The sequence below is a fragment of the Ceratocystis lukuohia genome (assembly GCF_044167205.1).
Source record: "Ceratocystis lukuohia strain C4212 chromosome Unknown Supercontig3_pilon, whole genome shotgun sequence".
NCBI classification, from domain to species: domain Eukaryota; kingdom Fungi; phylum Ascomycota; class Sordariomycetes; order Microascales; family Ceratocystidaceae; genus Ceratocystis; species Ceratocystis lukuohia.
In genome coordinates this window covers 2,329,852-2,342,546 of record NW_027263522.1, presented here as the reverse complement: position 1 = coordinate 2,342,546, position 12,695 = coordinate 2,329,852, and the positions used below count along the sequence as shown (strand labels likewise).

The window sequence follows — 12,695 nt, the reverse complement described above, 5'->3', positions numbered from 1 at the left end:
TCTCCCTTCTCAGTAAGGCTTCTACACTACATCTTCTAGCTACTACTAGCTAGAATAGAACAAAGTTGATGCTATGACAACTAACGTACATTAAAAGCATGCGTGTTAGGCAAATATGCGTTGCACCTTTCCCTTCTAAATCTAATTTTTCATCTGATTAATGAAATATTCGACCTTTAAACATGCTAAACCTAGGTACTGAGGCTAAAACTCCTCTTGCTCTTCACGCCCTTTGAAATAACCTAAAACTAGGCATCCGAAGCGCTGCAAGACTCTATGGGGTCTCTGAGCATAGCCTATGTCGCTGGCAGAATGGCATTCAATCGCCACGCGGTTCGGTTTTCTCGTCGTGTCGACAATCTGATCTCGAGAAACAGACCATTCTTCAGTTCATTCTCAACCTAGATTCACGAGGTTTCTCCCCGCGGTTGTGTGGTGTAAAGGACGATGGCGAGGGGGTGAAAGCTAGAAATGGGTGTGGCTGTAGACATGGGTATGACGAAAAATGTGTTGAGCCGAAGAGTGTATGGGGGTGTAAGCTATAGAGTTGTGAGAAAGGAAGACCTGCGACACGGCAAGGTATAGGTCCATTCACCCTCACTTGGCCTTGAATTGGTGCATACTTATTAGGCTAAGCTAGCCCCCGTGTCTTGTTCTGTGCCCTTCCTTCCTCTCCATCCCTTTATTCCACAATGGCTAAGCTCACATCCCTCGCCCTTCTGGCCTCCGCTTCTCTCGGTGCTGCCCAGACTTACCAGCGTCTAGGTACTTGCCATAAGCTTGGTTGCATTCTGCCCCCCGATCAAGCTGATTTTCTACCTGGTCAATACTTTGATCTCCGTGTTGAGGTTCACGCCCCCCTAAACGGTAGTGAGGCTTTCAACAATGGCGTTCCCGATGAGGCGTTCACTACAACCATCAGAAAGGTTGGTGAGGAAGTGGCTAGACCTATCACAGAGTTCTTCCCCACTGAAGAACCTATACTGGAAACGTGGCAGTTTGGTTGGTACGAGGACCGCTTTGCCAGGGCCGCCGAATCCAAGAGCATAGTCAACGTCGCCTCTAAGATCTACCGTCGAATTCACATCAAGGATCCCGGCGAGTACGAAGTCACACTGACCTACTACAATGGCGAGACAACTGTTGCCAACTGGGTAGTTCGCCCCATCTACAGCGACCGTAAGGCCAAGAACGTCATCCTGTTTATTGGTGATGGTATGACCACAAGCATGGCAAGTTTTTCTGTTTGTTTGCCTTAGAAGCACACAAGTCTATTGCTAACTGCCCAGTGTCGATTAGATTACTGCTGCCCGTATGCTGGCACACAAGTCAGTCAACGGGAAGTACCAATCCCATATGGCTATGGACTCGTTCCCTGTTCTAGGCCATCAGATGACGCACTCCATCGACACCACCATGACTGACTCAGCCAACTCAGCTTCTGCACTGTACAGCGGCCACAAGGGTAGCGCTCGTTCTATGGGTGTTTACTCCGACTCTTCGCCCGACCAATTCGATGATCCCAAGGTTGAGACCATTGTCGAGCTTGTTACTCGTATCTTGGGTATGCACTGGGGCGCCGCTACAACCGCCAATCTTAATGACGCAACCCCTGCTGCCCTTGTTAGCCACACCCGTTCCCGCTCAAACTATGGCCCAATCATAGACCAAATCCTGAACGGCATCACTAACTACACCTGGAATGAGTACGTCGGCCCTGAAGTTTTCCTCGGTGGTGGTGCCGAGGCATTTTTGCCTGGTGACATCTCCTACCTGGGTCAGGACTACTATAGTGAATTTGCTAAAAAGGGCTACGGTATCAGCTGGAACAAGTCTTCTCTAATGGATATGGATAGCACTAGCCGTGCTCTGGGTGTCTTCTCCACTGGTTCTCTACCTGTCTGGCTAGACCGCAACATTTATACTGAAAACCTTGCCAAGATGAAAAACCATCCAAGTGGTGAAGCCGTCCCTGCTCTGGACGTCCCTGGTCTCACGGAAATAGCTAGCAAGGCCATTGAGATCACTCACGCGCGTAGTCGAGAAAATGGTGAGGACAAGGGATTTTTCCTGATGATTGAAGCTGCTTCCATTGACAAGCAGATGCACAGACTGGATTATGACCGTGGCCTGGGCGATCTCCTGGAGCTCGACGACACAATCAGCAAGACTATAGAGCAGCTTAAGGAGATGGGCATCTTGGATGAGACCCAGATTATTGTCACTGCCGACCATGGCCACGGTTTCGATGTCTTTGGCTCCGCCGACACCAAGTACCTAGCTGCTGCTCAAGGTGACCGTCAGAAGCGTAACGCCATCGGTGTCTATGGCCAATCTGGCGAGTCCCAGTACACCAAGCCTGTTCCTGGCATTAGCTATGGTACTGGCCCCAACTTCCCTGTGAACTGGGAGCCCCGGTACGCCATGGCTGCTGGTATGGCTGCTAGTCCTGATCACCGTGAGGACTACCGTGTCCACAAGGACGGTCCCCGTTCTCCTATTGTCAGGACCTTTGATGAGGATGGCAAGAAACAAGTTTATGCCAACCCTAAAGATTCCATCAATGGTATGTTGATCAACGGCACCCTTTCCACTGTTATAGCCAACAGTGCCCACTCGATGACCGATGTGCCTGTATTTGCTCGGGGCCCTTGCCAGAACGAGTTTGGCGGTGTCTACAACAATGTCGACGTCTTCTACAAAATTGCCAAGTGCTTGGGCCTGGGTACCAAGCGCACTGATGATGTGCAGGAAGACTCCCAGCATGCGACCAGTAGGGCTGCTGATCGCTTCTAAAGAGCATAGCACATGGTTTTTACTGTTGAATTAGAGAGCGAGTGGGCGACAACTGTGTAGGACTTGGCGGGATTGATATTGCATTAGTTAGACCTTTTTCATTTTCAATTTTTTTCTTCATTAATTGTATTTTGGGGGATGAGAAGATAGATGGTACAACGCTGGTTGCTGCTTCCAATCCAAGCTAACCATGGGCCTTCAGCCACAAGAGGTATGGAGAAGTGGGGCGTGTATGGGACGCCACTTAACATGTGTAGCGCCACGCAACACTTTCGCTCTTTGAGCCACGGCCGCTCTCAATCACGGCGCTTAACCCTAAATCCCGTTGCTAGTTATATCATCAAGGCTTAAAGTACGTATCCGTGCTTCGTGATCCTCACATATTATCTACATTAATAGGTGTGTGTTTAAGTCCGAGAAACCTGAGGGACAAACATCCCGCGCGTATTGTCGCTTCTAGATACGACAGGATTCTCTGAGAGGAATGTTCGGTGAAGCAACTGCTTACTATTGTACATCGGAACGGAACAAAGTGATCTTGATATTCTTGTCATTTTCCCACTAAAAGGCTAATGTCAACAGGCCCCCCCTGTCATAGGGTAGTAGACAGGTTCGGAGATAATCAGAGATTCAACATTGAGGGAGAAGGGAAAAGAAACTATCTAGATGACTCGAGTGAGTGAGGGGTTTTGTACTCTAGTGGCGCTGCTCTTGTAGGTTCCCTCTTCCTAGGCTCAGCCCTAACATCCCATGTCTATGATGCTATGGTGTTCTCTGCCAGCCGATTGGCTGATGGGATGTAAGCATCACAGGAGGCGTTTATAAGATAGGCCTGGTCGGATGGTAACAGGTACACGCGCCCCCTGTGAGCCCTTGGCGGCACCAGCAAGCAGACTAAACATACAGCAGATGCAGCAGTAGCGGCTGATGGAGATAAGCAATGCAGTGAAAATTATACATTTAATAGCTCTGAATACCCAAGAGGGCATGTGTTTTAAGTCACTATATCGCTAACCTGATGGCACCTGCTAAATTTTGAAGCGTTCCCTTTCGTGGCCCAAATTTCTCAAATCCAGACAGCTTATACTTCTTACTTGTGACCGGCTGAGTAGGCGTTTTGCAAGTCAGCCACTTCCATCGCTCCAATTTTGCATTCTCTGCTACGTCATCTACTGCGCCATGTGCATTTACAGCATTTAAAGCCTCTGACCTGTTGCCCTAAGGTTTAGGTGAATTTGTCAGCAACGTAAGTCAGGTTTACCCGTTTGGCGAAGTGCTAGGGCTAGTATCGGACATAAAACGCTGTGTCTAAGGCAGCGTCGCGTCATTCCCTTGGCATTGATTTTCATATATTTAAATAGCTTGTAAGAGAACTCTTTAGAAAACAGGAATACAAGATGAACTTAATATACATTCTCGCACCTAGTCTTTACAAAGACCCTGATTCCTTGTAAGTTGATTCTTTCAGTTATGAGCCTGGTTGACGCCTTTCACTTGCAAAACACAAAATCTCACGATAACTCGCACTTGTACTCGCCATTGTGATTCACTTTCACATTGTGCACGTCACCTTGCTTTTGTCAGTTTACCTAACTCAACTCCTGCCTGCCATGTGCTAATGCAAGCTTCCAAACACAGCCATGAATATTATATCATAAACAGAAAACCTTGCACCCCTCACGTGACGATGTCTATTCAAGTGCATCAAGTTGAGGCCAAGCCGATCTCTTGATCGGAATGGGGGGTCTGGTTCAACTGCTTAAAGCTTAAAGCTATTGCCCTGCCTGTATGGGACGTTGTTAAACTAGAAAATCAGCCTACAGCCACTAGCACTACAGGCACTACAGAAGAACAAACCACCAGTGATGCAGCCTCCACTAGTGTAACCTTGTTCACTGAACTTGAATACCTTGACCCTGAAGGCTCCCCTATGAGCGCAACTATCGCCTCTTTGCATTCAAGATGAGGAAGTATGAGACACAGCAAAAGGCTCTACGAACAATCACAGACTTCGTCGATCAAACGGTCTCGGGTAACCTTAGCATGATTCTGCTTTCAGACAAGCACACTGCCAAGGATCAAATCGCTGCTCTCCACAACCGGTTCAAGCAGTCTGCCGTTGAGAAAAACAAACAGGCACGTGAAGCCTGGAAGAAGGCCCTTCAGGCACCGAAGAAGAAGACCCTTGAGATATGGCTCAACAATCTTCTAGCAGCCCATACAAATCTCACAAAACTTGAACTGCCGAAGGCTCAGAATGCTAGTGCTGTTGAAGCACTGCTGTCATCAGTCGGTCCCATCGCACCAACTGCTTGGGTGGAACGAGTGGTCGCCCACCAGATACAAAACGAAAACATCATTTTTGAAGAACTTCTTGTCCAATTCAGACAGGAGTGTTAAACGATCAACACTCTGAGGGGTACGCAGCCACAGACGGGGCTTTAGCCACAACCACAGACCAGCCAAAGCAAAAACCTATGGAAAAGGCTAGCCTACGTGGAGAGATGCATCGGCTCAGGGCATGCCCCTACCTATACCCAATACCTCGCACCACGGAATGGAAGGCGAATCAGCAAATGCAAGACTCGATAGATAAGAAGCTTACTGATAGCTGGAAGCTACGCAAGTCAGTCGAGAATTCGATACAGTACGTTCAGAAACCGAAGTCCTCACAGGGCAAGCCAGAAAAACCATCGAACACGATTGCAGGCATCGAAATTAAGAAGGCCTTTGTGACATCCACAGCTGGGGCTTTCCCAGTTCAACATCACAATCATTTCGACCGTCTTTGAGACAGCTGAATCTATGACACTGGTTCCGATGTCCATGTCACAAACACACGCATGGACTTCACAGAGACACTCAAGATGCACAGTGAGTTGCTAGCTTCAAGCATCCAGAAGGTTGAAATAGAGGGCTATGGAGAGGTTGTTATACCAATCAGTGGCTCTAAAGAGACTGCCGATACACAAATGGAGCTCTTCCAGAGTAGCGCGTTCGCAGTCACAAGCGCAGCACCCTGTATATCCATCACGGCCACAGAAAATCGATAGCATCAGGCGCTTGGCCACCCTGGCCCTGATGTAATGGAACATCTCGTCAAAGCGGTTCATGGCGTGAAGGGGGTGGAATGTGGACCGACAACAATCGAGTGCCACCCATGTCTTGTTCTTTGCCCTTTCTTCCTCTCCATCCCTTTATTCCACCATGACTAAGCTCACATCCCTCACCCTTCTAGCCTCCGCTTCTCTTAGTGCTGCCCAGAATTACCGGCGTCTGGGTACCTGCCATAAGCTTGGTTGCATTCTACGCCCGATCAAGCTGATTTCCTACCTGGTCAATACTTTCATCTCCGTTTTGAGGTTTACACCCCCCTGTACAGTACTGAGACTTTTCACAATGGCGTTCCCGATGAGGCCTTCACTACCACCATCAGAAAGGTTAGCGAGGAAGTGGCTAGACCTATCTCGGAGTTCTTCCCCACCGAGGAACCTGAGCTGGAAATGTGGCAGTTTGGCTGGTACGAGGACCGCTTTGCCAGGGCCGCCGAGTCCAAGAGTATAGTCAACGTCGCCTCTAAAATCTACCGTCGAATTCACATCAAGGATCCCGGCGAGTACGAAGTCACACCGACCTACTACAACGGCGAGACAACTGTTGCCCACTGGGTAGTTCGCCCCATCTCTAGCGACCGTAAGGCCAAGAACGTCATCCTGTTCATTGGCGATGGTATGACCACAAGCATGGCAGGTTTTTCTGTTTGTTTGCCCTAGAAGTACACAAGTCTGTTACTAACTGCCCAGTGTCGATTAGATTACTGCTGCCCGTATGCTGGGACACAAGTCAATCAACGGGAAGTATAAGTCCCATATGGCTATAGACTTGTTCCCTGTCCCAGGCCATCAGATGGTGCACTCCATCGACACCACCATGACTGACTCAGCCAACTCGGGTTCTGCGCTATACAGCGGTCACAAGGGTAGCGCTCGTTCTATGGGTGTTTACTCCCACTCTTCGCCTCACTAATTCAATGATCCCAACGTTAAGACCATTGTCGAGCTTATTACGCGTATTTTGGGTATGCACTAGGGCTCCACTACAACTGCCAATCTTAATGGCGCAACTCTCGCTTCCCTTGTTAGCTACATCCGTTCCCGCTCAAACTATGGCCCGATCATAGACCAAATTCTGAACGGCATCACTAAGTACACCCGGAATGAGTACGTCGGCCCTGAAGTTTTCCTCGGTGGTGGTGCCGAGGCCTTCTTGCTCGGTGACATCTCCTACCTGGGCCAGGACTACTACAGTGACTTTGCTAAAAAGGGCTACGGTATCAGCTGGAACAAGTCTCAAAGAAATGACCAGCAATGCCATCGAGATCACTCATGCGCGTAGTCAAGAAAAGGGTGGGGACAAGGGATTTTTCCTGATGATTGAAGCTTCTTCCATAGACAAGCAGATGCACGCACTGGATTATGATTGGGCCCTGGGCGATCTCCTGGACCTTGACGACACAATCAGCAAAACTATGGAGCAGCTCAACAAGATGGGCATCTTGGACGAGACCGAGATTATTTTCACTGCCGACCATGGCCACGACTTCGATGTCTTTGACTCTGCTGACACCGAGTACCTAGCTGCTGCTGAAACTGACCGTTAGAAGCGTAACGTCATCGGTGTCTATGGCCAATCTGCTAGTCCTGATCCCCATGGGGACTACTATATGCACAAGGACGGTCCCTGTTCCCCTATCATCAGGACCTACGACGAGGATGGCAAGAAACAAGTCTATGGCACCCCTCACGATCCTATCAGCGGCATAATGATAAACAGTACCCTCCCCACTGTTTTAGCCAACATGCGACCGGCAGGGCTGCTGATCGCTTCTAAAGAGCATAGCATATGGTTTTTACTGTTGAATTAGAGAGCGAGTAGGCGACAACTGTGTAGGACTTGGCGGTATTGACATTGCATTAGTTAGACCTTTTTGATTTTTAATATTTTCCTTATTAATCTTATTTGAGTGTTCCTATTCGCACCATGGCGATTTCCTACTCGCACCTGAAAGTTAAATGCCCCACATACCACGAAGTAAATGAACTAACGACATGCCTAAATCAACAATAATCTAGCTAATAAAATAGTCATGTATCTCTTGAAGTGGAACTAAACTTGACACTGCAACCTTCAGTGAAGACGAATCACGTGTCTTTCCTTTATCTCAGTCTGTCTACGAAAGTCAAGCATTCATCCCATCACCATCCCCCGTTATACAGCCGATCCTAGACCAAAGCCCCCGCTCTATGTGGGGCATTAAATTTTAAGGTGCGAGTAGGAAATCGTCGTGGTGCGAATAGGAACACTCACTCGTTTATTTTAGGGGATGAGAAGATGCAGATGGTAGAACGTCAGCTAAATGACATGTTGCTGCTTCCAATGCAAGCTCACCATTGTTAAGTTGAGAGCTTGCTAGGTCTTGCAGTGGTTATGCACCTCATAAAACGTATACAAGGACCGAAATACGCACTTCTGTATTGCTTGAGCCACAGCCGCTCTCAATTACGGCACTTAACCCTAAATTCCGTTGCCAGTTTTATCATCAAGGCTCAAAGTACGTACCCGTCCTTCGTGAGCTTCACATATTGCAGCCCGAAGCCTTGCCTTGCCATCTACTATATATAGCTTGGTACAAGAAATATCAGCCTACTTCTCCTTTGCCGCATCGAAAATCCGCGCCTGGTTTGCCACCTTTTCCGCTAGTTCAGATGCATATGGGCTTGGCAAACTGGCAAACCCCTCAATAATGCCATCTCGGTCGCCCTTGATCTTCTCTTGGCTCCATTTAAACCGCCCAGCTATCGATGTGATTTCAATCTCGATCCCAATGATGTTTTTCATCATGAGGTCGATGTAGCGCTCAGGCGCATCAGTCACTTTCCACGGTGCGTCTTGGCCTTCTTTTCCATACCCCATGATCGAGGTCTCACAGTGGTTTGACAGTTTGTCTAGCTGCGCAGAGAGAAAATCCTTGAACTCGGATGACTTTGTATCGTGATAGATCCGTGCCTTGCCATAAACCTCTACCGCCTCATAGTCCCAAGTAGGTACGGTTTTGCCCGTCTCGGGCTTTGTCTTCTTGTAGAACTTTGCGGTCACGTAATGGTGTACTGGCCCATTGAAAAGGACCAAGACATCGTCGGCCAGGACGTTGGTGGAGTCATTCTGCGCAAGGCTTTCAATAATAGCTTTGGATTGAGGGTTTTGTCGGGCGATATGACCACAAAGTCGGCCTAACGATGCCTGACTGTCGTCTGTACCGACGTTGTCCAGGACCCACGGGATGTGGCTAGACTGCAGCAAAGGGTACGTTTCAGATCGGATCGAAGTGGTCAGGATTCCTAGGGGGTTGTGTCGAATAAAATCATGCAAGACTTCAGGACGCTTTTCTGCGTTGCACGACGGTAGATGCATTGTGCCTGGGAAAACGATAAGGGAACGATGGAGAGTGAAAAAAGTTGAGTATCGGTGTGATCAGAGAGCAGATGTCCATTAGGTTGTAGGCCAGCTAATACTTATATGGTTAGGTTGTGGGTCCCCGCATAGCCGTTGTTGCGGAGCTTGATTGGGCTTAGTCCTTACAAACAACTGCACAGTGACTGGCGTCCGCCGCTGAAGGATCAGGTTGTGTAAATAATACGTCATGTACCGAAAGGGCGTACTAGGCAATTAGGGGGGTACTCTTGTCACAGGCGAAGACGGAGTACCAGAATAGGGCAAAGCTATGTGCATCTATCCGGTCTTATCAGCTATATATTATGATGAGCACGTGGGTAGTTGGCCGATAGCCGACATGCCGGGCTTGGTGGGCAATAAACCAAGGGCTTTTCTGTTTGTCACGGCGGGAAAGATCAATTCTATGGTGTAGCTATCAGGTGGTCACTGCTCTCCAGTGAGCTATAGAATTGGTGATGTGAATAACAAAGCCTATTTGGCGATTTACAGGCTGTCCCTAGCCTAAGCATACATGCCATACATGTTTAGTGCCGCACGCAGTTCTTCATTCTTGTACATAAAATAATATGCGACGTTAAAGAAAACAAAATAATACCGTTGGCTGCGCACAAGAAATTACCGAAAATAGGTCGCAAGACACGATAGACATGCTATCCAAGGCGCATTGTTGCAATATGACTGAGCGGACACATTATCGACATTGAGGTGAGTCAACCCCAGACTATCCGGACAAAAATTCCGAAATCCCGGCCTGGATCATGGAGGCCCAGAAAACCGGCTAGTCGCGATTGCTGTTTTGTTGCAAGTGAAGAGGTTGAAGCTTTCATCTTGACCTCTCTTTTATTATCCGTTTTCTACTTCTCCCAGACAAGCCAAGTTGGGGGTGCTGTTCACCTAGGGGCCTGTACCCCAGCACCTTTCAACCTGACGTGGCTTGCGAGAGCCTCTGTTGATCGGCTCTCCCACAGATATTCGGCCGTACTCCGCCCAAGGACAACGAAATCATGTATAGCAATGCCGAGCGCAAATAAAAGTTTCTATTGCGAAAGTTGGTTTGGTGCATCCCATAACGGCAATATTGTCAGTAACCTAAGTCAGGGTTACCAAGATTGCTGACCCAGTTCGCCCAAACGTTAGGGTTAGTATCAGATAGTGATGGATATATAAGCCGGCTGAGATCCGCTCCTCGGGCTAGACTTAGATAGATAGAACATGAACAATCACTCTTTCTCCTTCTTCTTCTTCTTCATAGGACATTCAGTACGTCCTCCTAATATCTACTGTTAAATATCAGCTGCAGAAATGGCAAACGAGCGAGCCTCGAAAGCTAAAAGCCGACAAGAGTTTCCTTCGCGTATGTTGTTTTCTTTAGAAGTAAGTATAGCCTTCTACAACGACATTGAGGTGTGCATGACACTACAAGCGGCAAGGGTATAATACTGCAGGCTTAAGTCCGGTGTCCAGTGACCCTATGCCTATTGAACTTCAAGCTATCTGTATTAGTAAACCTTCCCGGTCGGCTTCGGCCTACGGACAGTATTCTTACTGCTATCCCGGCATCGGACTGGTCTGTCCGCATTCTTCCTGATAGTCTGCTACATACACCCATGCTGTTGAATTAATGCCTCGCGCTCTCCCACGCCTATTTCAACGAGGCCCCTGATTCCAATATCATGACATTTGGTGGCTTGTAAATGCTTCCACCGAGTTCATAGTAAGTATACTTGTGTATACTCATCCTCATTGTCTAAACCCCGAGTTTCTTTTAGTCATTCTGAGGGACGAACCGGAAAAAGTCAGTCCTGAAAGCGGAGATGTATTAATGTGCTCGGTGGGAATGCCTAGAGTATCGACGAAACTCGATGGGAAGGCTAGTGGTGGGCACACCTAGTACTAGTGAAACGACAGAGGCAGTAAGCCTTAAGACATATTTCCTGCACAGCTTTACCAGGTAAGGGCGGACTTGAGCTTCATCTCGGTGGTATGTTTCAACTTCTTATTAAATAGTAGCTTCGCCTTTCTCCTAAAGCTATGTTGTGATTGCTATCGCCGTTGTTGCCGTCAGCATCGCTCTTCTCGTTGCTATTATAATTGCTTGGGCAAAGCTAGGCTATCTTCATTGAGACTCCTTTGCTCTAAACTAGATTAATAGCGTTTTAGGCCTGCCTCATCTAGTGCAAGGAAACATCTCCTACATCACTTTGCCCTTCACAACACAGGTATCACATTCAAGGCATCGTTTGAACCAGCCAAGCCAAACCGATATGGCCAGCATAGCCATGCCATACACATGTTTGATGTCGAACTAAATCTCATCCCCATTTGGATTTCACACCTCGGCATCTGCCCGCGATCTATGGAATCTAGGCTTTTGGTTGGCCTGTTCTCGGGCCAGCAGCGCACTTTACTTAGGCTTGCTAGTGACTATAGCGTCAATCAGGTAATATTTCCAAGGACAAGAAGCGACCTCCTTCATTCAAACATTCTATAGCTAGTAAAGCTGACTCTCACTACTATTTACATGTACGGGGACGCCTTGTTTCTACTTAGTGGCATTAGCTAGATATGCCACTCACTAGATCCCTAGGAAAGTGTCAGTAACCTAAGTCAAGGTTATCAAGATTGCTGACCCTGATCCAGTTCGCCCAAATGTTAGGGCTAGTATCAGACATCAAGGGTCTTCTTCCAAGGCCCATGTGCTTGATCTAGAACATGGTAGTGATGGATATATAAGCCGGCTGAGATCCGCTTCTCGGACTAGACTTAGATAGATACTGAACAACTTCAACAATCACTTATTTCCTTCTTCCTCTTCTTCACAGGACTTCCAGTACGTCCACCGACTCTTACTGTTAGAAAGCACTTCGCAGCCGTTTAGTCTGATATCAATATGTACCTACTGTCCTTAAACTGGTGTCCAAATTCCGGCTACTAATCTTAGATGTAGCCAGTCTCAGCTTTAGAAACACAGCATAAGTACTCAGCACTTGTGTCTTATATAACACAGAAGCCCAAAGAAGCTTCATTTTTCGTTACAGTATCATATGTAGCCGCCTCTAAGTCGTTTGATTTTTGGGCATGCTTATCGTGGACGTTAGTGGATATCATACGTTTTATCCTTTGCAAACCCCCAACGACCTACTCTCATCTAGCAAGTCTATAGCGGTGGCTTCAGAATTCGATCGTCTTTTGAGGTTCACTTACTAGCAGATGGTACCTAGAGGGGAGAATTATAGTAATAGCCACTCTCAATCGCTATGCGAGTTAGGATTAGTCTGAAGGTACTTTTTGTCCTACATGAATTAAAGCCTCTAGCACCGATAGCTAGCATAAGAAGATGCCTATATAGATCAAGATATATATTATGTATGTACTGTCCTTGTCTC

The 12,695-nt window shown here is 47.7% G+C and overlaps 4 protein-coding genes across 4 annotated transcripts; 3 read left to right on the top strand and 1 right to left on the bottom strand.

Annotated features, from left to right (window-relative positions):
- Window positions 1–692: 692 nt before the first annotated feature.
- HOO65_030597 (Alkaline phosphatase) lies at window positions 693–2,796 on the top strand (the record flags this gene model as incomplete). Its single annotated transcript, XM_071001989.1, has 2 exons — window positions 693–1,244; window positions 1,300–2,796. The coding sequence occupies 2 exons, from the start codon at window positions 693–695 to the stop codon at window positions 2,794–2,796; spliced, it is 2,049 nt and encodes a 682-aa protein (XP_070860276.1).
- Window positions 2,797–4,758: 1,962 nt separating this feature from the next.
- On the top strand, window positions 4,759–5,196 carry HOO65_030596 (uncharacterized protein; the record flags this gene model as incomplete). The annotated part of the gene is made up of 1 exon (XM_071000451.1): window positions 4,759–5,196. The coding sequence occupies one exon, from the start codon at window positions 4,759–4,761 to the stop codon at window positions 5,194–5,196; it is 438 nt and encodes a 145-aa protein (XP_070860275.1).
- An 807-nt stretch (window positions 5,197–6,003) lies between these two features.
- Window positions 6,004–7,456, top strand: HOO65_030595 (Alkaline phosphatase; the record flags this gene model as incomplete). Its single annotated transcript, XM_071002178.1, has 4 exons — window positions 6,004–6,076; window positions 6,118–6,525; window positions 6,977–7,102; window positions 7,152–7,456. The coding sequence occupies 4 exons, from the start codon at window positions 6,004–6,006 to the stop codon at window positions 7,454–7,456; spliced, it is 912 nt and encodes a 303-aa protein (XP_070860274.1).
- Window positions 7,457–8,499: 1,043 nt separating this feature from the next.
- Window positions 8,500–9,267, bottom strand: HOO65_030594 (negative transcriptional regulator-like protein; the record flags this gene model as incomplete). Its single annotated transcript, XM_071000450.1, has 1 exon — window positions 8,500–9,267. One exon carries the CDS (start codon window positions 9,265–9,267, stop codon window positions 8,500–8,502), a length of 768 nt encoding a protein of 255 aa, XP_070860273.1.
- Window positions 9,268–12,695: the final 3,428 nt, after the last annotated feature.